The 25,868-nt window shown below is 52.8% G+C and overlaps 1 protein-coding gene across 9 annotated transcripts in view; it reads right to left on the bottom strand.

The window, feature by feature from the left end:
- DLGAP4 (DLG associated protein 4) overlaps positions 1–25,868 on the bottom strand; it is a 90,329-nt gene that overhangs the window by 32,758 nt on the left and 31,703 nt on the right. For 4 of the 9 annotated variants that reach the window (XM_029222170.1, XM_029222165.1, XM_029222164.1 and 1 more), the window contains 3 exons: positions 5,207–5,568; positions 2,642–2,730; positions 1,709–2,121 (listed from right to left, as the gene is read on the bottom strand). In XM_029222170.1, coding sequence (XP_029078003.1) covers positions 1,709–2,121; positions 2,642–2,730; positions 5,207–5,568 — 864 coding nt within the window. Of the gene's footprint in view, positions 1–1,708; positions 5,569–7,844; positions 9,406–10,773; positions 21,063–22,306; positions 22,361–25,868 lie in introns of those variants that run through there. The other 5 variants (XM_029222169.1, XM_029222168.1, XM_029222167.1 and 2 more) reach the window with 5 other exon arrangements.

Consider the following 25,868-nt stretch of genomic DNA (forward strand, 5'->3'; position numbering starts at 1 on the left):
GAGGTCTGAATAAAGACATAGTTTCCAAAAATTTATCTCCAACTGAAGGTGTGCTCCCGTAAAGCGAGGGGCTAAAACCAGGAAAGCGGAAGACCACGTTGTCCAAAAAAGCAGGGTGTCCATCACAGTAAAGTAGCCAAGGGCAGTCCCAGGTGACGAAAAGGGAAGTCTCTGGACAGCAGCCTGGCAGCAGGCCCAGAAAGCAAGCTGGCCAGATCAGGGCAGAGGACAGAGGGCACCAGGAAAAATAGGAGATCATGAGATTATCTGATACGTTTGCACACCTGGAAAATAATATTGATGAGGGGCTGGCCAATCTGGTGGAGCATGTGAAAAAAATTACAAATAAGAGCTTAGAAAATAAAGTGTATAAAAAAGTGAGGCAACCATTCATTTTAGGAAAAACAAAATGTATAAGAAAATGAAATCATTAATATACTACAAGGCTCTGCAGTGAACAGCATTTACATGCTCATAGCAAACAGAAATACTGGTTGTTTTTTAACCTCAAACTGATGTAATATACAGAGGGTGGGGCACAGGAAGCAGAGGTGACAGAGCTAAATACTGACCTATTATAGTAGAGATCAATACTTAATGATTAATTTGAGAGGAAATAAAAGGTAAACCCACTTAAAAATGAAAAAGAAATATGAAGGTAAATACCAGAATACACAGTTGATGAGAGCTGAAAGTGGGGAAGGCTGAGGAAGGGCAGAGGGCTGGATGGTTTCTGTTAGAAGCCATTTAGTGCTCTCTCTGATCCTTGCCTCTGTTCTGATTTTGTAAATACTAGTATTGTAAAAGGTTGTTAGGTATATACCTCACAACAGTTCCCTGCACACCAGTGGGTGTGACATCAAAGCTGGGGACTGGCCTAGAGAGAGTGAAAACAGGGCCTCTGAGTCATCAAGGGGTGGTTTCCTCAGGCCCTGCCCCACCAGGGGTCGGTGGGATGCTGGCTCCATCCCTTCTGGATACTCCGGAGACCTGTACTTCCTGCACGGTCTGTGAAGGGGAGCCATCTAGGGGCCGGAGCTTCCCAGGGGCCTGCCTCCAAACCACCCTTCCCCTGTATCAAACACCTGTGAATCTAGGCTCCCTACATATTTCTAGCTCTTTCTAGAACTATTCTCTAATTTCTCGGGGGAATTTTTGGAAACAGGCATGGTATAGACAGAAGCCTAAGTGGGAAAGTAGATGACTTCTGTCTAACCCATTCATAGTTCTTCACACCCTGCTGAGGTTCACAGTTAGATCCCTTGCGCTTGGTACACAGTAGGTGCTCAATAAGGAGCCGCCAAAGGCATAATTATGGTGCCAACTTTCTGTGTCCGTCACTTCGTCGGGCCCTGAACATGCACCGCCGCATCAGAGGGTAGGATTATCTCCACGTTACAGGTAAGGAAACTGAGGCTCAAGGAACCTGCCCAAAGTCACTTCACTAGTAAGGGAAGAGCTAGGATTCCAACCCGGGGCTGCTGACCCCACAGCCAGTGCAACTAGCGGCTGCCGCCGTAAATCCTTTCTGGAAAAAGGTTTGGTTGGGTCGGTGGATGGATGGAAGAAAGGAAGGAATGAGAGTAAGGGGTGGAATCACAACCGACCCAGGAAGAGAACCTAAGAACCCCCACCCCCACCTCGGAGGCTGGGGCTGGCACCCGCACCCCTCCCGCCCCGCCCCCGGGGCCGGCCTCACAGCGCCCACCTTCTTCAGAGAGGCTGTTCTCTTTGGTCTCCTTGTCCATCTGGCAGCACCAGCCTTCCAGCCGCTCCGTTTCTGCCTGAAGCAGCTTCAAGAACCAGTAGCCGTCCCGGCGGCAGGCACCTGGCTGTGCTGGCTCCGCGGGGGAGCTGGAGGACGTCTCCAGCCAGGGGTCGGGCGGGGGCAGCGAGGATGCCTCTAAGGCAGGGTCGCTGTCGTCTCCATAGGAGAGGTTGCGCTTGATCTGGGCAATCCTGGGGGTCTGCCGGGGGCCGGCATCGATGCTGATGGAGTCGGGGTGTGGGGTGCAGTCCGGGAGGCTCCTCTCAGATGACTTACAGCTCGAGTCGTTGGCATCCTGGGTATCCGAGTCGGTGTCCCGTCGGGAGGACATGCTGTGAGACGGGGCGCTGCTTCTGTGGGTGCGGGGTGGAGTGGGGTGGGGACAGTAAGGGGTGAATCACCCAGAGGGCCAGAGACCAGAGGCCACCCCGACCCGGACACACGGGAGACAGAGAAACGGATGCATCGTCTGCTCACCATGCGCCTGAAGCGGGTCCCACAGCCCCCGTCTCATTCTCTGCTCAGCCCCCACCCCGCCCACACGCACACACACACACAGACAAGGTCATAAGGTTGCCTGTTTACTGCACTGGGGCCAGGACGCCCACCAACATCGGGGTGCCAGGCCATGTCTCCGCCCGGCCTCGGCCCCCGTGGCTGATTAATCTCACAGAGCAAGCGCTCGTTGAGCACGCCCGCCCGCCCAGCCTCCCACACCTGGGCCACCGCCCGCACCCCAAACCCAGCTCGGTTACTAGAAATCCAGCAAGGAGAAGTGGGTTAGGGAGAGCAGGAGGAGAAGGCGCAGGAGAGGGGAGAGCAGAGGGAGGGAGAGGAGAGGGGAGAGGCAGCCAACACCTCGGTGCCACTTACCGCCAGTCGTCCTCTACCTGAACCCCGATGGACTGGAATTTGGTAGCGGGACTGGGCTCCTCTTTTGGCACTGGCTGAATGCAGTCAACCTTATTGAAGGACAACGACAGCAACGGCACGGAGACAAAGACAAAAATAAAGAACAAACACCACACTTGCTGCTGAAATTCACGTTAGTGGGACGACGCAAACGGACGTGTGGACAGACAGACACGAGGCATGCGGACACTGCACGTGGGCCCGAGGCCGGACCAGGTTAAGCCGGGCACTGCTCATTCGCGCGGAGGCGGGCGGGCAGGTGGGTGGGAGGTGGGATGGGGTGGAGATGACTGGCTTTCCCTACTCTGAGGAGGGTGCCATCACATCGATCGCTTTGGGTCCGTTGTCCTCCGAGAGGTGGGAATCGTTCCTTCTAGTCCTCTCCTTCACACGCATCAGAGAGAAGAAAAAAAAAAAAGGACAACGAAAGAGAAAGAAAACACACACACACAAAGCCACAGCCGTTATCTGGTGTAGTTGAAGCGGGGCTGTCTCGAGGCAAAGATCGCTCCCCCAACCCTGCAGGTGAAGGGCAGGCTGGAGGCGCCGGCACTAGGGGCACACCTTGGACAGCAGTTCTGGATTTGAAAGCTGCAACCAAGGCAAGAGCCGGCCAAGTCCCTGGGCCCTATGGAATGCCAGCCCTGGGCCTCGATCACACTTGGCTGAGGTTACCTTCAGCGCTGGATGGGCCAGGGGAGCCACGTGCAAAGCTGGCACTCTTTCTCTGTACCAGTGATGCCCTGGGCCTACCTTTCTTTTCCGGGGACAGAGGTACGTGGCCACAGAGCAGCCAGGTCAGCCCCTCCGCCACCGCTCATGAATGAGGGAGAACACACACTTGACCCAGGGCTCGAGGCACCAAGGGGTGGGACGAGAGTTGTAGGGATGTCCTTGGAAATAGGAGACTCTTGTCTCTTGGCTTCACAGAGGCGAGGGAGGCTTTCCCGGGCAGGGACTGAGCACCAGGCTCCTCCTTGCCATGGGGGTGCAGCTGCATTTCTCCTTCAGCAAGAGCCAGCTCAGAGGATGCAATATCACCGGATCTCAAGAAGCTGCCTGGAGAGCATGGAGTGGGGGTGGGGTGAACCCGGGGGAGAAGCCTGGATGGGCCCAAGAGTCAGAGTACTCAGCCCCGTGTGAACTGCCGAGTGAAAGGATCAGGGTGAGTCTAACTCTCTCAGGTCTTCTGGAAAGATAAGAACATCCGGTTTGGCCAAGGAGAGGGTGGGGCTGCCCAAACAAAGACCCTGGGACTAGACTATTTTCTGTATTCCTTAGTCTCTCCTGAGAGCTGTACAGGACAGGGGCCGGACCCCTTATGAAGGAGCCCAGAAAACTGAATAGTCTCCTGGCCGACTTTCTTCTTGTATATGTGCCCAAATTTTTCCTCTCCAAGAGGCAAGTGCAAGAAATCGGCCAGTGAGCCATCTCTGGTCCATTCTGCCCCCCTTTGAGTCCCATGTTCCTTCTGTAATTTTGGTGCTTTGTCACCTACTCGGCCATGCCCCACTGCGCAGGGGTGGCTGGGGAAACGGAGATCCTGTCCAATCTAAGCCACAATGCACACCAGCTGGACCTCCTTGATCGCCCTCTGGGTTTGGAGGGGCTCTGCCTCCCCCAAGCTCTTAGCTCACTGTAGCTGCCCTCCCTCCCTGCCCTGAGTATGCTCCACTTTAGTCTGGATTTAGAGCAACTCTTGAAAGCTGCAAGGCAGGGCCCAAGTTTTCCCCACTCAGCTAACAGCAGGCAGATTACTGATGTCAAGTGCATGCAGGAGGTGCAGTGAAGCAGTGGAGGGGAAGCTGGCGCACCCTGCCCTGCTGTGTGCCCTGGCCATGGGCGCACAGTGAGCCTGGCTTCCTGAAGGGTCTGCTGGCTTTGGCCACTTGGTCCCGGGGAATTATCTGCCTGGATCCTTTCTCACAGAGGGATGCACTGGGACCGACATCCCACTTCTCAATTTGACATGGGCCTGGCACCTCAAGCAACCTACCTGTCCCCAAGGCCCGAGAGGGCTCTGGGCAAAGTTCCCCTTGAGCAACCCCCAAGGCTCCAGGGCCCTGAGTCCTGGGCCCCTGGCCCTCGGCGTCTACGCTCCACGCTGCTCCCACCGCCAGGCGGGGCTGTGGCCTCCGCACCAGAGCTGACCTTGGATCAGAGAACTGTTAGGCCAGTCCCGCCTCCCACGCGTCAGCTGCCAGGGCAAAGGGTGGAGTGAACAGACAGACAGTGGACAGGCAAACAGTGGACAGGAGATGGCTGGCTGAGTGTAACTACATTCACTGGGACAACCCATCGTTGGAGCAGGGACACCTGCCCACAGCTGCAGACCCCGCAGCATGTTCGGGCGAACGTGAGGAAGACGTGACTATGGGTGGAATTTGGTCTGGCCACTTGGGGCCGACCCCCCAAAACAGACAAACCACCTTTGCCCAAGAGACCTAGTGGGCCTCCACCAGATGTAATTACACGCAGGCAGGTGCACGGCGTGGGCCGAGGACAGAGTGCGAAAGGGGCCCCTACTTGTATTCCTATAGATGACAGTTTCCTTTTGGGAATGGCCTCAGGGTGGGATTCGGAGCTGGTCAGCGTCCCTTGTTCGCTCTTCAAAGCTGCATGTTTTGGGGGTGGCTCAGGGACCTCGGGGGCTGGGGTGACTCCGCCCCGTGTCACACTGGGCGGTCGGGTACTGCTGTCCAGGCTGTCCGACGAATTGCTCAGGCCGGACTGGCTCGTCACTTCGCTCTTGTGGTCCTGGCTGTCCAGGTAGGTGTCCTGGGCAGACTCAGTGCTGCTCTGGACCGTGACGGAGATGAACGGCTTCGATGTGGTGCGTGGAGGGACCGGTGGTGGGGTCTTCTTATACGCCACTAGGCATGATGAACCTGCAGATGGGTGAGAGGAGGGCAGGAGAGAAGGTGAGGCCCCAGCCCTCTCGAGCCCCTTTCAGGGCTGAGGCCCTACCTGACCTGACCCTAGCTCTGGCCTCGGTGAGGATTTCTGGAGCAGGAGAATGGGGGTCAGACACAGCAATGACCAAGACAGACACAGGCCCTGCCCACCTTCATGCTGAGCCAAGGCCAAGTCTAGTGGGGGATGCCCACATGGACCAAACACACCCTCCACCTGAGTCCCACACAAAGGTCTTACCCATCCGGGGCATGGGCTGGATGGTGACAGCAGAGTGACGGTCAGGACAGCTAAGGAATGGTTAACCTCACTTGTCCTCAAGCTCACCGAGAGACCTACCACTCCCCTGCCCAGGTCTTTTCCTTCTACCCTACCTTCCCTCCACCCTTGTTTCCTCTGCCTGGATGCCCTCTCCCTGTCTGGTCAGAGACCAACACATCCTTCAGGGCTCAGCTGTCCTTCCCCACATCTTGCCATTCCCACCCCACCCCTCACCTTGTTATGTGAAAACCCCACACACCAGTCTACCTCCCCCAAGACTCCATCACGCCCGGTCAGACTCTCTGTTCTCCACCAAGATTCAGGGAACCAGGACCCGCCATAGGTGGGAGTTGGTGTCTCAGAGTCCCATTCTGAATCTGGCCCAGGGCTGGCCCACAGCTGGCTTCGTAAACGCTGAACTTTTTGTTCTGAAACAGGAGGTGCTTTTCAAACAGCAGTAGCTACTTGCTGTGAGGGGCTGGGTCACATCCAGTGGCTTTTCTCAGCATCTTAACTCCAACTACCCTTTCCCCAGTAAGGACTGAAATGAGCCTCTCCCCGGGTGAGGCCCGGGCCAGAAGAGGAGCCAGAGGAGTGGCTTTAAGCCTTGCCTTCAAGGGACTGCCAATGACAGTGATGGTGATGGCTCAATGGAAACCCTCAAAATGAGGCCCAGTGCCACAGGGGCAGTGACAAGGCACAGCAGAATCCATTCATCTGCTCCTGTGAGATATCACTACGCAAACATCAGAATGACCAAAATAAAAACCGGTGACAACACCAAATGTTGGCGAGGCTGTGGAAAACTGGAATCACTCATTCACGGCTGGTGGGAGTATACAATGATAAAACCATGGAAAAGTAAACATGCAATTACCATACAACCCAACAAGTGCACCTTGGGCATTTATCCCATAGAAATGATAACACATTCACAAAAAACTTATATAGGAATGTTCACGGCAGCTTTATTTGATATAGGCCAAAGTGGAAACAAGCTCACCGAGAGACCTACCACTCAATGGGTGAATGGCTGTGGTGCGCCCAGACCACGGAACACCACTCAGAAACAAAAAGAAATGAACCACTGATACAAGCAACTACTTGGATGAATCTCAAGTGAATTACACCGAGGGAAAAAGCAATCTCAAAAAGTTACAAACCACATGATTCTATTTATAAAGCAATCTTGAAATGACCTAATTATAGAGATGGGAACAGATTAGTGGTTGGTGGGGAGACTAGGGGGAGAGAGTGATGGGGAGGTGCTGAAGGAGAAGCAGCCTAAACAGTGTAGGAGCCATGGCTGCAGGCTTTACATGGGGCCCGAATCTACAGGACAGCTCTCATTTCACAGGCGTGAAATGCCAAGAAACATAGGCCAACACCTCCCCCAGCCCCTTCCAATGTGGCAATCCAGGCAGTCTGTGTTCCTCACGCCCACCACACTTCCTCCCACCTCGGGGCCTTTACACAAGCTGTTCTTTCTGCCTGGAAGGCTTCTCTCAGCACCTCACATGTTTCAAGTGTCACTTCTTCTAGGAGGCCTCCCCTGACTGCTCCCTACTCTCCCATCACTCAGGATCTCCATCAGAGCGCCCATCACATTTGTCATCAGCTCAGCGAGGCATTTACTTGCTGATGGTTACAGGCCTGAGGCGGCTGGGGGCTCTGTCTGTCTTGGCACAGCAGGTCGTGTCCCGGGCCCAGGGTAATATCTCAAGCATAGAAAGCGCTCAATAAATATTTGTTGAATAAGAAGAAGAACCTCATCATCGCTACAAAAACCCCTCGGTTGCCAAAAATCAAGATTTAGCCATAGTGAAGGCTCCCAACACTTCAGAACCCAAGGTTCTAGTCCCATCTCAAATTTGGAGCCCTTTCTGTTTGGTCCCACCCACCCATCCCTACAGCCTCACCTCCTGCCCTCCCACCCACTCAGCATGCCCCTTCCAGCTTCACAGAACCCACACACCCTTCGCAAACACACCACACTCTTCAGGCGCCAAAGCCTTTGCACGTGCACCGTTTCTGCCAGAACCCCTCTGCGCATCCTTCATGCTTCCCGTCCTCCGGCCATTCCCTCCACTCTCAGCCCTTTCTGGCCCAGGCAGAGTCCGACCCTCTCCTCTGGAGCACTCAGGGCTGTGGCCAGGTCTCCGACTGAGCGTGTGTCCCATGCGGGTCAGCAGCCGGTCCCCAGTCCAGAGGGTGCACAACCATCATTTGCCAATTAAACCTTAGAGAGAAGCAAGTGCCCCCGAGACCCAAGATGTTGGCCCGGCCAGGATGTAACTGCGGTCCTCCCTGCCCTGGGGAGATATTCTATGTGCCACAATTTACACCAAAATGGCACACGGGTCCAACTCTCTGTCCATTCATTCTTGGAAAACTTTCAGATTTGCCCAGGAAGCTTGGGGGTGAACATCACTCCAGGGTGACTGTATCCTCCAGCTGGTCCTTGTGCATATTTTTAAAGATCCTGAGTGACACATCACTGAGACACAGCATTGTCTGCACGTTGCACAGCTGTGCCCGGGGGCCGCATGCTTCCCTGCCCTCACCTTGGCCGTGCCGGTCCATCACGCCAAGGCTCAGACAGAAGCTGGTTGTGTGATGCCACCTGCCCCCGGCCCCAGACATCCAGCCCAGCCTCCCTGCCCCACTGTGCACAAGTCCTTGCTTCTTCTAAGGAGAAGCTCCCTTTGTCTCATTTCCGCCTTCTGCCCTAGATTTTATCCTGCAAACTCTATTTTTCAGGTCAGAATGAATTTGTTTCCACATCTTGCTTTTTTAATGTCAAGGTGTATAAGATGGCCAATCAGAGCTTCAGGTGCTCAGAGTACTGGCTGTGGCTCCATTTCCCCAGCAGCCCCAGCATGATAGCCTCCTGCAAGTGCCTTGGAGGCCCAGCCTAGTCCTCACGTCTGCTGGCTCCCAAGGGCCCGAGCTTGGCAGGGGTGCTGAAGGAGAAGCAGCCTAAACAGTGTAGGAGCCATGGCTGCAGGCTTTACATAAGAGGCAGCGGACCCATGCAAGACCCCACGTGAATGGAGCTGGCCTCAGAGCCAGAACCCCCTAAACTCCTTTGCTGACTCTGCCCGGCTTGTCGGAGGAAGGGCTGAGAGGCTGTAAGAGCCCTCCTTCTCTCACCCGACAAGTAACCTGTCAAACCACGCAGCTAAATCGGGGAGCTCACTTGTGTGCTACGGTTAAAGCAGAACTCACGGCTCCCGCCCGCCTAGCCTCAAATTCCTCCCTCCTTCCCTGTTTCTTCCCCCAAAGCAGGGGAAGCTGGGAGAGAATTCCAAGGAGCTAAGTCAGGATCGGGGACAGACTGACCTCTCAGAGCCACTTTCCTGCCGACGGCCCATGTGCCCTCTACTTTCCCCCTCTGCCAGCCTGGAAACCACCTCCCTCACTGTACCTTAAGAGTAACAACATCAAACTTCAATTTCAAACGCCAGCAAGAAAGACTGGCAGCACCTCTTACCCCAGCATCCTCCTGGGGCTCCTCCCCACTGCCCACAACCAGGGGCTCCCTACCTGCCTCCCCATCCTTCCCTTCTCCCCCCCTCTAGAGCCAGCCTCCCCTAGACGCCCCACACCGCCGCTCCCTGGCCCCTCACCCTCCTATCTTACCTTTCCTGTCCCTCTTCCACCCTGGCCAATGGGCCACTTGAGGAATCCAATCACGCCACTGCTTTGAAACCTTCCGATGGTGCCACCACCCACCCAGTGGAAGTGGAACAAGCCCTTCAGTGGGGGCACTCAGGGCTTCCAGAATCTGTACCTGCCTCAGACCCCAAAGTCCACAGGAGCCAAGAGGTTACAAAGGTGTCTGGGAAAGACGAAGCCACAAAGCTTAGGGAGTCCGGCCACACCCTTGGAGCCCTGCCCAGAAGGGGTGCACTCAGGATGCCCTCCTGTTGGTATCAGTGCCAAAGTTAACAGTGCTACTGAGCAAGCACTCCATCTACACTCAGTCCTCACTCTTCATGATTCTGTATCTGCGAATCTGCCTACTTGCTAAGACTCATACTGGTGGGGCTTTTTTTGCAGCCACTTGCAGACTTGAGCAGAACCTGAAAATCTGAGTTTCCCAACACACAGGTTCCCAGCTGAGGCTGAACAAGGCAACACTGCCTTCTTGTTTCAGCTCATACTGTAAACAAGCACCCTTTTCCTGGTCTATTTAGTGCTGTGCTTTCACATTTTTGTGTGTTTTTTTGTTGGTGGTGATTTCTCTGCTTGAAATGGCCCCCAAGTATAGTGCTGAAGTGTTGTCCAATGTTCCTAAGTGCAAGAAGGTTGTGATGTGCCTTATGGAGAAAACACGTGTGTCAGATAAGCTTTGCTCAGGCTTGAGTTACAGTGCTTAGATCAGTGTTAATAAATCAACAATATATTAAATAAGGTATCTTTAACAGCAACCTTGGTGGTTTGTGCTGGTAGCGGGTGGAAACGCAGGGACTCTGCATTTCCCATAGGAGCAATGGTTCAGTATTCACTAATTCAGTGTTTGTGAGACATTATGGATGTAAGCACCATGAATAATGAGAATGGATTGTACTTCGGCCAAATGAACCCTCAGAACAGATATGTGAGGTAGGTTTCTCACTGCCCTGTTTTCCAGGTGAGGCTCAGAGAGCTGGGGAGACTCGCCCAAGCTCACCTTCTAGCCAGGCAGTGTTGGGGCCAGGGATTGAACCCAGGCTGCCTGAAGCCTGACCCCTACCCTATGCCCCACCCACTGTGCCAACTCTGTAAGGGTCACGTAGAGGCAACAGCCTTGAACATGTTAACTGTTTCACCCAGAAAATGGGGTGTGACTCCCAATGTGCTCTGAGTAGAATTCAAAGAGATGGCAGACATGAAGATGTTTGTAATCCTGGGGTGGCCCCTATGATTCCACTTACCACGGTTTCTCGATGAAGGAGAGAGTGATCACCTTTTGGGGGACAGCTGAGGACCTTTCTGGAAGACATGAAGGTTGACTGGGTCCGGCAGGATGGACCAGAGTCACTGAGGGCAAGGAGATGCAGGGCTTTCGGGTGGAGGGATGCTCCGAGCAAAGGAGCGGGGCAGCACAGCCCAAGGCGTGGGAAGACAGATTTGAGCAGGGCATGGCTTGGCAAAGTGGCATTTAGGTAATTTAGCTGGTGAAGGGAAGCCAGGGAGGCCTGAGAGAGGGCTGCCTCTTCTCGGACAGGGTCCGTGGCTTCCTGGGGCTGCTTGGACACCGGGAACGGTGGTATCTTCTTCCCGCCCACAGCATCCCTCACAAAGTCCCTCCAAACTGGCCTGCAGTCAGAGGATTTACAGCACGTGGACCTGACTGCAGCTGGAAGGGCGCATTGCCTCCTTTCTCAATAGCCCGGCACACCAGGCAGCTCTGTGTGAGGTGCCAAGGCCATCTCAAGCTCAGTGTGTCCAGAATGAATCTGAGCCTCTCCTCCCCGCCATCGGCCTTGCTCTTCTAAAGAGGGGACCCCCACGCACTCCATCACACACTCCAGAAGCCTGGGGAGTCCTGCCCCCTGCTTCCCAGGCCTCCCCCATCTGTAAGGCTTTGCCCCTCCCCCACAAAAGCACATGTCACAGAGCCGGGCTTCTCTCGACCCCACCACCCTGGTCTAGGTTTCCACTTTCTACCCTCTGGCCTCCCTGCTTTGTCAGTGATCCAACTCACCCACAATCACTCTCCAGAAAGCAGCCTGAGGAGTTTTTTTAAAGTACAAATTGGATTAATGCTTCCCATTTCTAAAGCTTTTCAAAGGCTCCCCACTCCATGAAGTTGCCCACCTTGGCCTACTACAGGCACTGCCCCCTTCTCCAGCCTCAGTTCCTGCACTTTCCCCTTGTTGATTCCATTCCAGTCACACTGCTATTCCTCAAACACTCCAAGCATGCGCCGACCTCAGGGCCTTTGAACCTGCTGTTTCCCTGTCTGAGATGATCCCCACCCCCACCTCTGCACACCTACTCCTTCCCATCCTGCTCTCATCTCTGCTTCCCACTCAGGTCTCGGCTCAGGGGTCATGTCCTCAATGAGGGCCTCCCAGACCACCCTGTCTAAAGTTGCTGTTCTTCCTTTGAGGATCCTGTTTATTTCATCGAGCACTGATCAACTTACTGGTTCACTTGTCTTTTGTCTCTCTCCCCTACCAGACAGAGATCCTGAGTATCTAATATAGATTCCTCAGGGTGGGGACCCTGAATACCTTATAGAATTAAGATGCTTTCCCAGCACCAGGCCCGATACATGGCTGGGCTCAGTAAGTATTTATTGAATTAATGAACAATCCCCTATTTGACAGTTGGGTAGACTGAAGCTCACGGAAGAATGATTTACTCCTGACTCTGAGTCGGAATCTAATGGCCAGTGCGAGCGCTTTGAAAAGCTCCCTTCAGGTCAGCCCCCAACACACACACACACACACACACACACACACACACACACACACACACACTACAGGAGCACAATCTGGTGGGAGGTAAAGCTTGGAGCAGCTCTGCTTGAAGTTTGGCAATGAAGCTGTGGGAACGAGAGCTCAATAAACCCTAAGCACTGGGCATCAGAAACAACTTGAAAAATAACCATTTCTGAAAGGTGGCAGAGAAAGAAAGTAAGCAGTGCTTCCGGCAACATCTTCCAGGCAAGGCATATCATATGTACAGATTTAAAAGAATCATGACTGAGTGAGTCCTGGGCCAGGTACTACTTTATTCCAGACACAGGCCTGGGAGGGGAGATAATCATCACTGATGTTTTATAGATGAGAGAACAGGCTTTTAGCTTTTAACAGTGGCCGTGCTCTGTGAGGCTGTGGTCGACTGTGTACCTTGCACAGGGTCTAATCCTTTCTGGGCCTTCGTTTCCCCAGCTAAGTGGGTTGGCCTTGAATGGGCGTCACGAGTTTAAACGTCTACAGGAGACCATGCATGTAACCCCTCTGGCCCACAGCTGTCATGTGGAAGACCTGGGTGAGAGAAGCCAGAAATCTGGCCTTAAAAATAAATAAATAAAACCTCTAAATTTAAAAGTGGAGTTAGTTAATTCTTTTAAAAATGGAGTTAGTCAATTCTAAGTTTTAAAAAACACTGGGCAGGTACGTGCCTGCCTGCTAACGTGGCCCATGGCACACAGGTTTGTGACTGCTGGAACAGCTGTCCTCAGGCCTCCTTGCTCCTTCTGGAGCTCCAGCCCCTCTCCCCCTGCTCCCCAGGAAGCCGGTCCACTAGAACCTCCCCCTTGGAAAGGCAGGAGACCCTTGGGAACCTTGAAATCGAGGCAGCAGGAGGCCCTTCTGGTGGTGTCTCAGGTCTGTTGGGCAAAAGCAGAGAAGCCCCTTCTGGCCGGTAGGCCAGTTCTGCTTGCAGGCTCTTGGCACCAGGGCACAGGTGGCGGGAGAGCCCCATCCAGAGCACAGATGGCCGCCCCCCTTCATGGGCCTGGAGCAGCTGCCCGAGAGGGACCAGCTTGGTTGCTGGGACAACACCCTTCGCCCCCTCCAGAGACAGCTGCTCCTTAGAAGCCCTGTTCACACACCAGTTGGGGTCAAAGGTATGAGGTGGCTCTGTCCTGACACGTTCAGGCCAGAGGTGCTGGAGGACAGGGTTAAGCAATGCCCTCCAGATGGACCCACAATTCAGGTCAGCTGATTCTCTGAGGACAGGAAGTTGCCGGTCAGGAGCCTTCACAAGCTCCCGGGCATCTCCCCTGACTGAGGGCTGGCCGTGAACTGGCCTAGCATGAAAAGCTTTAACTGTATTGGCTCATCAACTCTTCACCAGGCCTATCACTCCCACTTCAAAGAGGAAAAAAGTGAGGCCCAGAGAGAAGTGAACAGCCCCAGGTCACACAGCCAGGATTTGAGCTCAGGCTTTCTGATTCCAGAGCCAGCACTTGTACCTGCTGCTTCACCACACTGACCAGGGCTGGAGTTAGGTGCACTTAGCAGGGCCTGGCTGAGATTCTGGCCAGGCCAGTTTCCCAGTCAGGACCCTAATCTTGGGTCCTCATGCAGGGTTTGGCGATATCCTCTGCGTGGGTTAGATGGTGGCTGCCTCTGGCTCTGCTGGCCATGGGGTCAGAGGCCTGGTGCCCCTGGACCAGAACCCCAGCACGTGGAAGAAAAAGGTGGCCCGCTCTGCCTGTGATCACTGCCACCCACCGCCCTTCCTCAGGCCCTTCACTTCTGGATGTGCAGTCCTGGACACTCTGACCCTCCACCAGAAACACCAGAACCCCTGACGTGGTTTCCCAGTCACTCAGGACTTCCCCAGTTTGGCTAAATCTCACTACAGCCTCAAGGCAGAGCCCAAAGAGGTGAGGCCACTCGTCCCAGGTCACACAGCTGGCTGATGGGGTACTGGGACTGGAACAAGGATGTGAAAACCTCCAAATTCTAGGGTCCGAGGAGATAGTAATTCCAGTGCCTTTCAAACCAGGTTCTGGGGGCCCTCAAGAGGGCCTGGGGAGGCTTTTTGATTCCCACCCCCCGCCAGGGCCCTCAGAGCACCTCCACTTTCTTTTTTTCCTCCATATGGTATTTTGGGATCCACCGGACTAATTCAACCTCCTCATAGTACAAATGAGGAAACTGAGGATCAGAAAGGCAAATGTACTCCCTGAGGATCAGGTGGCAGAGCAGGAACCTTGCCTGGGGCTCTGAGTGTGGGTGTGTTCCCTCTGCCCACCTGACTCCCAGCCTGGAGACCACCAGCCCTAGGCATTCAGGGAGGCACCCACGTGTGGCTGAGCCCCACCTCCTCCAGCCCCTGACCAGGGGACCCCAGACGGCATGCTGTTTCTCAAAAAACATTTCCACGAATACTGCGACCGTAATCCAGTAAGCAACCTGTCAGGCAACATTCACCCCTCGCCGCCTGTTCTGTGCTGGAATCTGCTGCAAATGTCCTTTTATTTATCCCCAGAGACCTGCCGGCAGAGTTGGCTCTGCTGGCAGCTCTGCTGAGGCCCCTATCCTACCCCTCAGGATACCTTACTACCACCGCCCCTGGGAGTCCAAGCTTGAAAGAGACGCCAGCTTCCAAGCAGCAGTTCCTGAATCATGATTTTCTCATACATTAAAGCTATAAACACTAGCAGGGAGTGCTGATGAGCAGAAGATGGCCAGAGTTACAGGGCTGCTATGGTGGTTCCAGTCCAAGACAAAAACTTGATGTGTACAGCCCCTGTCTGGCCTGGTGGAGGAGTCGGGGGTGGAGAATCCAAGATTTGGCTTTTCAAATACTATTTGACTTTTCAAATACTGGCTCTAGCACGTGGACCTTGTTGTGGTCTTTCTAAGGCCCTAAGGTCCCAGGAGCCCAGCCTGGGAAGTACTACTTAGAAGAAAGAGCCTCAAAAACCACCCTCACTTCTGGAGGGCTGATGTCAAACCCTAGTAATGGGTCACAAAAGCCTAGCTTTTTACAAGCTGTCACAGGGGCCCACATCCAGTGTGCAAAGCCAGACACTGCCAGGCCCTGTGCACCTCGATTGCTGGCCTCTTTCATTGTTCTGAATGACCAAGCGGATCCCAGAATAGAAAGACGGTGTTAACAGGCTCATTCACTGTGCCTGCAGTGACAGGTGGCATATCGGGTGTCAGAACCCGGAGCCAAGAATCCTGGGCGGCCAAGAGATGGTTTGAAATGAACAGAGCAGAAGTGAATGGGGAAAACCGTGAGTTCAGCTCAGGTCAGCCCAGGCCAGGTCGCCTTCCCTGGTGCCAGGCCTGGGGACAGGGACAAGGGCCCAGTCCTCAGAGCTTATATTAAGATTTTGAGTTCAGGACCCCAACTTGGACAATTACACAGAAAACAGACATGTGGGAAAATGTCTTAGCGACTCTAGTTGATCACAGACACGGTCTGAGGCTACACTGACAGAGAAGGTGCAGGACCAGGGAGGGGGCAGCCCCACGGAACTCTGGATAATGTTGTGGGTACTGTTGGCGATTCTGGACAAGGGACACTGCCAAACTGGAGCCCGATGAGAAGGGGGCAATCGCACAGGGAGAAGTCTCTAATCCATCCTCCCATTACGACAAGTAGGCCACGCACTGGGCTCTGGGTGGGCACTAGGGACCCACCCAGTGTTAGTAGTCCTCAGACCTCAAGAAACTCACAATAAAGTAAAACTCCACCGACTGGGCGTAGCCACAGGGACTACTGCAGGAGAAAGCCTGGGGCTGACTGAACAAGAGTGCTGCGACTGCCTGGTGACGTCTGTCACAGATTTGCCACAGATGGGGTGTGACGCACATGCGCCATGAGCCATGCCTAGACTAACACAAGGGAGGAGGTGCTTAGAGAGACTGGAGTAGTAGCCTGGAAAAGAGGGGATTCAGAAGGGCATGGCTACTGTCTTCAAATACCTAGGAGACTGTCACATACATTGTCCATGTGGTCCAGGTCATTACAGCACAACCAGAGGGGGGACAGGAAGGTGGGGGTTAAGGGGGAGCAGGTTTTGCCTCACTATAAGGAGGCAGTTTCTAAGGGGCAGAGCTGCCTAGGAGGTGATCAGCTAGGCTAGACACAGGCACGATGGATGCAGGGAGGGACTCAAGCCCCCGCGGGTGACCTTTAAGATTCCTTCCAGGCCTGAGATGTTTCCTCTTTTCTCTGCCTTCCTACTTCACACTCAGTAATGGAGGTGACATCAGACATCATTTTTGTGTGTGTGACATTCACAGTTCAATTTCTTTCTTTTTTTCTTTTTTTCTTTGCCTCCAGAGAATTGTTACCAACTAGCAGAGGAGAGGGAGGAGAAGGTTCAAATGGCCTAGCTACAGGGGAAATGATGGGAGGACTAACTCTAAGGTCTAAGGCAGCACGGTCAGGGCTTAACGCACCTTCCTCTGGACAGCCGGGCAGCACAGAGCTCCTACCTGAGATGATAAACCCATCCTCAGAACAAGGGACCAGCCGACACTGGCTCCCCTTCCCCCCGCCCCCCGCCATACCTGCTGCTGAGTTACACAAGTGGCCTGTAGGTCAGGAGGCCCTGAGAGTGAGCACTGCTCCTGCACTCGCTCACTGTATGACTAAGGCCCCCCGGGCCTCACTCTCACCCATCTGTAAGATGGGAACAATGCTGACTCGCCCTGTTCACTGCCCTAGGGCTGCTGTGAGACTCTCTTGGGAAGACAGGCGGGAAAGGGCTTGGCAGGTGAGGAACTATCATTACAATCACTTGGGGGGCCCAAATATCTGAGCAAGGGGCCCACAGAGCAGCTGCCTGATTCTAGGCCTTCCAAGGACTCCATGCGCCAGAAGCTGGGGGTTTCTGGCCTGGGGCAGGTCAGGAAAGTTCAGTTCCCTGAGGACCGCAGCCGACCCCCACCCCATGCCGCATCTGTATCACTATTCTAACATTTTAGGGTAGTGACCTCTGGTGTCCCTGCCTTGCCAAGCACCCCTCTAACTTTTCTCTGCCACCCTCTTCATGCCAACGCCCCATGTTCCCGGCGTCCAGGTCTTTGCAAGGCTGCTCCCTGCCTGCAATGCCCCTCCTCCTCCCTAATCCCACCGCCTCTTCCGGGTCTCCGTTCCAGCATCACTCCCTACAAGCCTTCCCTGACTGTCCTTCCGCACCGCCAGGCACCCCTCACTGGGTCACGCCCCAGGTTTAGAGGTGCCACAGGCCCCTGCCGTCACACTGTTTTACAGGCCTGTTTACTTTTCTCCTTCTCCATTTAGACCCTGAGTCCCCTGAAGGCAGGGACTGCAAGGTTCCCATGCCTGTGGCACCCAGAAGGGGTGCCAGGCAAATCCTGCTGCCACTTACGACGTGGGGCCCTGTCTCTGACTTCACCCCAAAAGTGAGACAGGCCTGCAGGGCCTTCCCCTGGAAGACTTGAGAATGCAGCAGTAGGGAAGTCTGTGAGGGGCGACCTGGCAAGCAAAAGACAGAAGTGCTGGGACAAGCAGGGACTATAGGCCTACCCCTCACACCTCCATACCCTCCATACTCGAGTTTTCTCCCAACCACCTCTAAAAGCACAACATGGTGACATTTGGGAAGATCTTTTTAAAAGAAGACCTCCCCAAGGGAAAGTCACCAGCACCCCGCAACTGTAAGGACTCGCTGAATATTAGCGACTAATCGTCATAGTTACCGGTGTTTATTGCCTGCTCAGGCATCGCTGGCTACTGCCCTGGCCCAGTCACTGTCCGAGGTCCTTATATTTGATCCCCACAAAGAGTTGTTTTCACCATCGCCCCTTGTGCTGCTGAGGAAATGGAGGCTCAGAGAGTTTGAGGGATTTGTTCAGCGTCACACAGCAAGTGTTCTATCTGCTAAGTGAGTGCAAACCTTCCAGGTTTCAGTCTCCAGAACCCAACCTTCACAGCATCTGGTCTCACAACAAAAATACAAGTTGGCTGACAAGGAGGCTGACACACACATTCCTACAAAGCTTAGAAATCACCGTACAAAGACAAATTTGGTCTCTCCCTTCTGCTGGCAGACTCTGACTAGAATACACTCTTACAAAGACCTCAAGCCCAAGCCAGCATCCCAAAGAGCATCTGAAGAAAGCGGACTTTACCTTGACAACTTCTACCCCTCCGGGAGCTGCTCTGCCCTGATGTTTTTACAAGCATACTAATCACCTCCCCAGGCTTCGGGCTGTCCTACCAGGCCCTTTTCCTCTCTCACAAAGAGACCTGTGATATCACTTGCCCCTCAAATGGTCCCTTCCCCTCCTAGGACTGACGCCCATCTGTAAACGCTGGGTACTGCACTAGGTTGTGGACGGCACAGGTTCCAACAGGTGTGCTACTTCTGGTTAATTGGGAGTACCTGCCTGTGTTAAGAAGGATCCTGAAGCTGTGTCCAGGCTCCACACAGCCACCACGGGCGCTGGAACCAACACTGCCTCTGTGGGAAAAGCCCTCCTGGGAGATGAGCAGCCTTTTAAAAACTCTGCTGGAACACAGCCCCATAGAGCTGAGAGTTGCAGTGTGCGCTAACTTGGAGAGTTAACCAAGAGTTCATTATTTCCAGATGAAACCCACTCCCCCTTTCAAATACACCTCCTTAAAATGGACTAATGAATGAGTTACCTGGGGTAGTTAAATTCATATAGTCGGAAAGTAGAAGGGTGGTTTCCAGGGGTGGGGGAGGAGGGAATGGGAAGTTGTTTAATAGGTACAGAGTTTCAGTTTTGCAAGATGAAAAGAGTTCTGGAGATGGAGGGTGGTGATAGTTGTAAAACAATGTGAGTGTACTTAATACCACTGAACTGCACACTTAAAAATAGTATAAGCGGTGATTTATTTTTTGGCCGTGCCATGCAACACGCGGGATCTTACTTCCCCAACCAGGGATCGAACCCTGCGGTGGAAAGCGGATTCTTTACTACTGGACAACCAGGGAAGTCCATGTGGTAAAGTTTTATGTGCACTTTAACACAGTTTTTTAAAAAGTGGGCTAGTGCGGAGTCTACTGAGGAACTCTCTAAAAACGAGCCCCAGCTATCAAACTGATTTTCCACCCCAAATCCAGAAGTCATAAAATAAAATACTGAAAGCTACTTTAAGCATGAAGTGTTTGATTTCTGGTTTGACTTAAATGTATTTGTGAGCAGGGGCTGATTTATAATCTGCTACAATCTCTTTCCTGAGATTCAGGGAATAGAAATAAAAGAAGAAGAAAGAATTTAAATAGAAAATCAAAAAGACTGGAGAGTTACAAGGGTAGAAATGGATGTGTTAGAACCTTGGAAAGGAGTTGGATGGGAGATTGTGTGGAGGTTAAAAAAATGAAAACTTAAAAAAGAACTATAAATATATTGTATAACATTATAGAAAACAGTTAAAAAGTGATTTTAATCCCATTGCCCTAACACAATTACTGTTACATCATTCTATACCCAAGCTTTTAAACTGTGATCATTTTGGAATGGCAATCTGGCTAAAAAGAAATAGCAACTTCTGCGTTGGCCTTCTTAAACAAAAGCAGTTGGTAGTACAGAAAGAGTAGTGAATCAGGACTTCAAATCTTGATTAAGCTGTGTGACTCTGGACAAGTCACTTTACCTCTCTGTTCCATCACTTCTAAAAACAGCAGTAATAACTGCAACCCGCCTCCCTCAGCAACAGAAGCAACAGGGCTTTGTGAATTGTGAAGTAGTATGTGAAAGGGCATTAGCAATAAGTAGGAGTGCTGAAGAAGCCTTTTCCTGATGACAATAATCAGTACGAAAACCTGATGATGATAACAATAATAATAATGATGACGATGCAAGTATTCAGAAGCTCTGATGTTAATTTTAAAACAAAAATCACTTGTAATACTTTCGTTATCACACCTCTGGGTGAGCAAAGCTGTTGGCCTCAGACCTACCCAGGCTTGCCAAGCCCAGCCAGGCCCTGCCTGACCTTGCAGACCCTTCCAGACATAACCCAAACCTCTCCCGGTTCCCTAAATACACCAAACACTTTATACCTCGGGGTCTTGCCCCCTGCTGTTCCCAGTCTGCCTTAACTGCCTCCTTCCCATCCTCCACCCCACCTTCCCTGAGATGCCTTCCCCATCTTCTCTGAATAAGTCCCTCTCGGCAACTATGTTTCCTTCAGGACTCATCCCAACTAGACAGTATGTTGTGTGTCTGTACCTGCTTGAATGGGGTCTCCAAGCTGGATGAGATCTCCAAGCTCCATGAGGAAAGAGACCAGGTTTGTCTTGTTCCCTCTCCTTCCCCTGGCTCAGTACCTGGGATGAATGGCTGATTGTTTGGGAAGAAAGTGGAGGCGGGGTGGGGAGGAGCTGGCTGGGATGAACCCAAGTCCTCTTCCCCTGGGCTGTTCCCACGCACTGCTGCGTGCACCCCCTTTGAGAAGACTGCTGGGGCAGCAGTAGCAGTGGCAGCCCTGCCTTTATAGGTGCTGTCAGACAAGCCCCGCTCCCCCTACCCCACAGGCAAACACCTCCTGACTGCTACCATGCTCTGTGCTGGGCCAACAGTCACGTCATGAAGCGTGGGAAGCTTGGGAAGGCAAGAAAGTTCCAGGAGAGCCTTGAACTATTACTGTATTCACAACACACTCAAGAGCAGACTCTTCATTGCAGTCCCCAGCAGGATACTGCCCAATGGAGTGATGACCCTGCCGAGATAAACCCTGACTCTGAGTGCCTGGTGGACTCTGACAGCCCTGGGCAGGCTTCTCTAGCCTGATCTCAGCTCCCCAGGCCCCTGGACAACCAGCCCCTGCCTCCCCTCCCGTCCCCAGGGAAGCCTCCCCTTAAAAATCTCCATCCACTTGGAGCCTACCCAGCTTTTGAGGTCCTGAAGATCACCTCCTCTCTAAAGCCTGCCTTGATTTGCTGCATCTTCCCCATCAGGGCCCCACACTCAACAAAGAGCCATCGAATGATTAACTCCTCTCCAAATACCAAGTGCACCTGCATCTTTCCAGACATGGGACATGCACAGTCTTTAAATATTTCAAGCCTTCTGTCTCCCCTTGGATATCAAGAAGAGCAGGGGCAAACATTTCTTAAGTGCTTCCTCTGTGCCTGGCACTGTCCTGAGTGCTTTACACACACACACATTCTCTCTCTTGTACTCGCGCAGTGACTCAGGTAATATCATCACCTCTATTTTGCAGGTGAAGAAACGGAGGCCCAGAGAGGTTAAGCAACTTGCCAAAGCCTCACAGCTCCAGGTGGCATCTCAGGATCTGAACCCCGGCAGCATGACTCCAGGGCTATGCTCTTAACTACGGGGCTGCCCGACCATCGGTGTGAGGGCTTTTGTACACAGTCGGGCTTTATAAGTGCCAGGTTCTGCCACCCAGGGGAGCAGCGTGGCTCGGTGTGGCTCATCAGTGCAGTCACTCAGCCACAACTTCCAGGTCACCTACTGTGTGCTCAGCGTGTGCCGTCAGGGAGTGGACTTGAACGAACACAGCTCTGCGCCTGGGGACCTTGGGATTACGCAGAGCAGAGGAGAGGTAGACGAAAATCCTATTTGTTGAAGCAACAAAACTGCTACCATTATCTGCTCTGGCAAGGCTGAGAACTTCCTTAGAAAAAGCACAGAGAAACAGGAACTTGAGACCCCAGCTAGTTTGGCAACGGCTAATCTTTGAAGTACACAGGCGAACCAAACGTGTGTTATGATTTTGGTCTCACCAGGGGACCAAAATCTATTCGGCTGAACAGCAGAGCTAGAGCTCCTGCCAAGAAACAAATGGGGATTGAGGTCCAGAGCCAGGAAGGGGCTTGTCGGAGGCCACCTATCAACTGGAGAAGCACGGCTCCGGTTCCCTTACGCCCTGTGCTCTCCAAGTCCCTGGGACTGCAACCAGGACAAAAGGCTTTCAGGCCATCTGCGTCCTTAAGAAGAAACCGCCGGGGGGTGAGGTAAGTGCCTACGGTGACCGCAAGTTTAAAAGTTTTCTCAGTGAAGACAGGACGTTAGCACTTACCTTCAGGGAGTGTGGAACTGTTCTGTGAAAGCTGGATTTGGGAAGCCAGGGTTGATGTCCCAGGCCCACCTCCAGCCCAGCACTGCCCCAGAAGGACAGGAATTTCAAAGGCAGTAGCTCCCCACCTGGGGCCACACCCAGGTGAGGCTGACTTTACCGGGTTCCCCGTGGAACTGGCTCTCTCCCACGCAGGGGCAGGCCGGGCCAGAAGGCCACCCTGGTCTGCAGCCTGGCGCCTCTCCCTGCGGGGTCCCACCCGGCCCCCACCCCGGCCGGGCCTCCAGAACAAGGGAAGAGGCCTGCTCCTCTCTTAGTGAGGCCTAGTGAGGTCCCCCGGGGCCCACCCCAGCCCGGGCTGGGTCTGAAGCAGCTGCTTCCTGCTTTACCTTTTCCTTTCACTTTGGTTTTTAACCCCAAAGTGAAACTAAAGACTGGGACGACGTGGGAAAGATGGTGAGAGTTAAGGCCTGAACACCTGGCTTCTCATCCCAGTGAGGCTGCTGACTCGCTGGGAAACGTGGGAGGAGGCCCTCAACCCCCTGCCTCGGTCTCTCCGTTGATAAAATAGGAGGGAGGAACTTGGCTAATGCTTTAAAGTGCCATTAAATTAGAATAATGATGGAACGTCCCCTTCCTCATCCCTGCCACCACTGAGGACTAAAAAGGAGCTGCAGAAATGACCAGAGCGGGACCCAAAAGGGCCTTCCTGTTGGCTTGGAGGACGAGGCAAACTCTCGCCGCTGTGTGGAGACCTTCCTGGTCTCTCTGACTACCTCTCCCCAACCTGTCAACTCAACTCCTTTATCCTGAGCAGCCCCTGGGGCAGAGCAAATTCAGGAAGACCCCAGGGACGAGCCTGACCTGGTCTTAGCACAGCAAGAGGAGCCACCAACAGCTGCCTGAAAACTCCCCGCCTGAGGGCCGACCAGGCCACCTGCTAAGACCCAGGACTAAGACAGCATCCCACCCAGGACTGGTCCAAACTTCACTCTCCGCTGACCCCAGGGTGCCTGACACAGTCTAGCTAAGACCACTGTAATCTGTTTTATGGTGTTTTCCCACTGGCTGGTTTACCAAATCTCCCCTCTAGGCTGGTGCCATGAGAGAGGCAGGGATGAGCCTCCCTGCCTCTCAGATGAGGAAAACTGAGGCTCGGAAAGGCACAGGGACATTGTGGCCAAGCCAGCACTGGATTCAGGAGCTCAGTAAGCATCTGCTGGATGATTGAGCTTGATGGCCCAGCCGCTGCCAAGCAGGTGTGGCACACACCAGAGAAGCACAGGAAGGAGGACACAGTGTATGCGCGTGTGTGTGTGTATGGGGGGGGCATCCCTCTCTGGAGACCAAGTCACAAACAGGTCCCCAGAGACCTGTAACAGAATCCCCTCCCCCCAGTCCTGGCTCCACTCCTGATGTCCCTGCAGCCCATTTCTTCCCTTCATCCCTCACTTCCTCCCATCTGCACCTTACTCTGGAGAGATCTCATTGGCTGAGGGCTTCTGAGCGAAGACTGGCCAGCCTCCTCCCCCTCTCTGGGCTGGATTAGTACTGTCAGTACTTAACCAAGGGAAGGAATTTGAATCCAGGGGTGGGGGCAAGGTGCTTTTAAAAATATATACACCTTGGGCTTCCCTGGTGGCACAGTGGTTAAGAATCCACCTGCCAATGCAGGGGACATGGGTTCGAGCCCTGGTCGGGGAAGATCCCACATGCCACGGAGCAACTGAGCCCGTGTGCCACACCTACTGAGCCTGCGCTCTAGAGCCCGTGAGCCACAACTACCGAGCCCGTGTGCCACAACTACTGAAGCCCGTGTGCCTAGAACCTGTGCTCTGCAACAAGAGAAGCCACTGCAATGAGAAGCCCATGCATTGCAACGAAGAGTAGTCCCCACTCGCCGCAACTAGAGAAAAGCCCTTGTGCAGCAATGAAGACCCAACGCAGCCAAAAATGAATAAATAAAATTTTTAAAAAATTAAAAAAAATCAGTAGCCCTGAAAAAAATATATATACCTCTTTTTTTTTTTTTTTTTTTTTTTGCGGTACGCAGGCCTCTCACTGTTGTGGCCTCTTCCATTGCGGAGCACAGGCTCCGGATACGCAGGCTCAGCGGCCATGGCTCACGGGCCCAGCCGCTCCGCGGCATGTGGGATCTTCCCAGACTGGGGCACGAACCCGTGTCCTCTGCATCGGCAGGAGGACTCTCAACCACTGTGCCACCAGGGAAGCCCTACAACTTATTTTTGTTAAAGGAGGCAGGAATATACAATGGAGAAAACACAGCCTCTTCAATAAGTGGTGCTGGGAAAACTGGACAGCTACATGTAAAAGAATGAAATTAGAACACTCCCTAACACCATACACAAAAATAAACTCAAAATGGATTAAAGACCTAAATGTAAAACCAGACACTATAAAACGCTCAGAGGAAAACATAGGCAGAACACTCTATGACATAAATCACAGCAAGATCCTTTGTCACCCACCTCCTAGAGAAATGGAAATAAAAATAAACAAATGGGACCTAATGAAACTTAAAAGCTTTTGCACAGCAAAGGAAACCACAAACAAGACAAAAAGACAACCCTCAGAAGGGGAGAAGATATTTGCAAGTGAAGCAACTGACAAAGGATTAATCTCCAAAATTTACAAGCAGCTCATGCAGCTCAACATCAAAAGAACAAACAACCCAATCCAAAAATGGGCAGAAGACCTAAAGAGACATTTCTCCAAAGAAGATATACAGATTGCCAACAAACACATGAAAGGATGCTCAACATCACTAATCATTAGAGAAATGCAAATCAAAACCACAATGAGGTGTCACCTCACACCAGTCAGAATGGCCATCATCAAAAAAATCTAGAAACAATAAATGCTGGAGAGGGTGTGGAGAAAAGGGAATCCTCTTGCACTGTTGGTGGGGATGTAAATTGATACAGCCACTATGGAGAACAGTATGGCGGTTCCTTAAAAAACTAAAAATGCAACTACCATACGACCCAGCAATCCCACTACTGGGCATATACCCTGAGAAAACCATAATTCAAAAAGAGTCATGTAGCACAATGTTCACTGCAGCTCTATTTACAATAGCCAGGACATGGAAGCAACCTAAGTGTCTATCGACAGGTGAATGGATAAAGAAGATGTGGCACATATATACAATGGAATATTACTCAGCCATAAAAAGAAACGAAATTGAGTTATTTGTAGTGAGGTGGATGGACCTAGAGCCTGTCATACAGAGTGAATTAAGTCAGAAAGAGAAAAACAAATATCGTATGCTAACACATATATATGGAATCTAAAAAAAAAAAGGTTCTTCAGAACCTAGGGGCAGGACAGGAATAAAGACGCAGACGCAGACGCAGACGTAGAGAATGGACTTGAGGACGTGGGGAGGGGGAAGGGTAAGCTGGGACGAAGTGAGAGAGTGGCGTGGACATGTATACACTACCAAACGTAAAATCGATAGCTAGTGGGAAGCAGCTGCATAGCACAGGGAGATCAGCTCGGTGCTTTGTGACCACCTAGAGGGGTGGGGTAGGGAGGGTGGGAG

This window comes from Monodon monoceros, unplaced genomic scaffold, assembly GCF_005190385.1.
Source record: "Monodon monoceros isolate NGI ecotype Baffin Bay Population unplaced genomic scaffold, NGI_Narwhal_1 Super_Scaffold_13, whole genome shotgun sequence".
NCBI lineage: Eukaryota > Metazoa > Chordata > Mammalia > Artiodactyla > Monodontidae > Monodon > Monodon monoceros.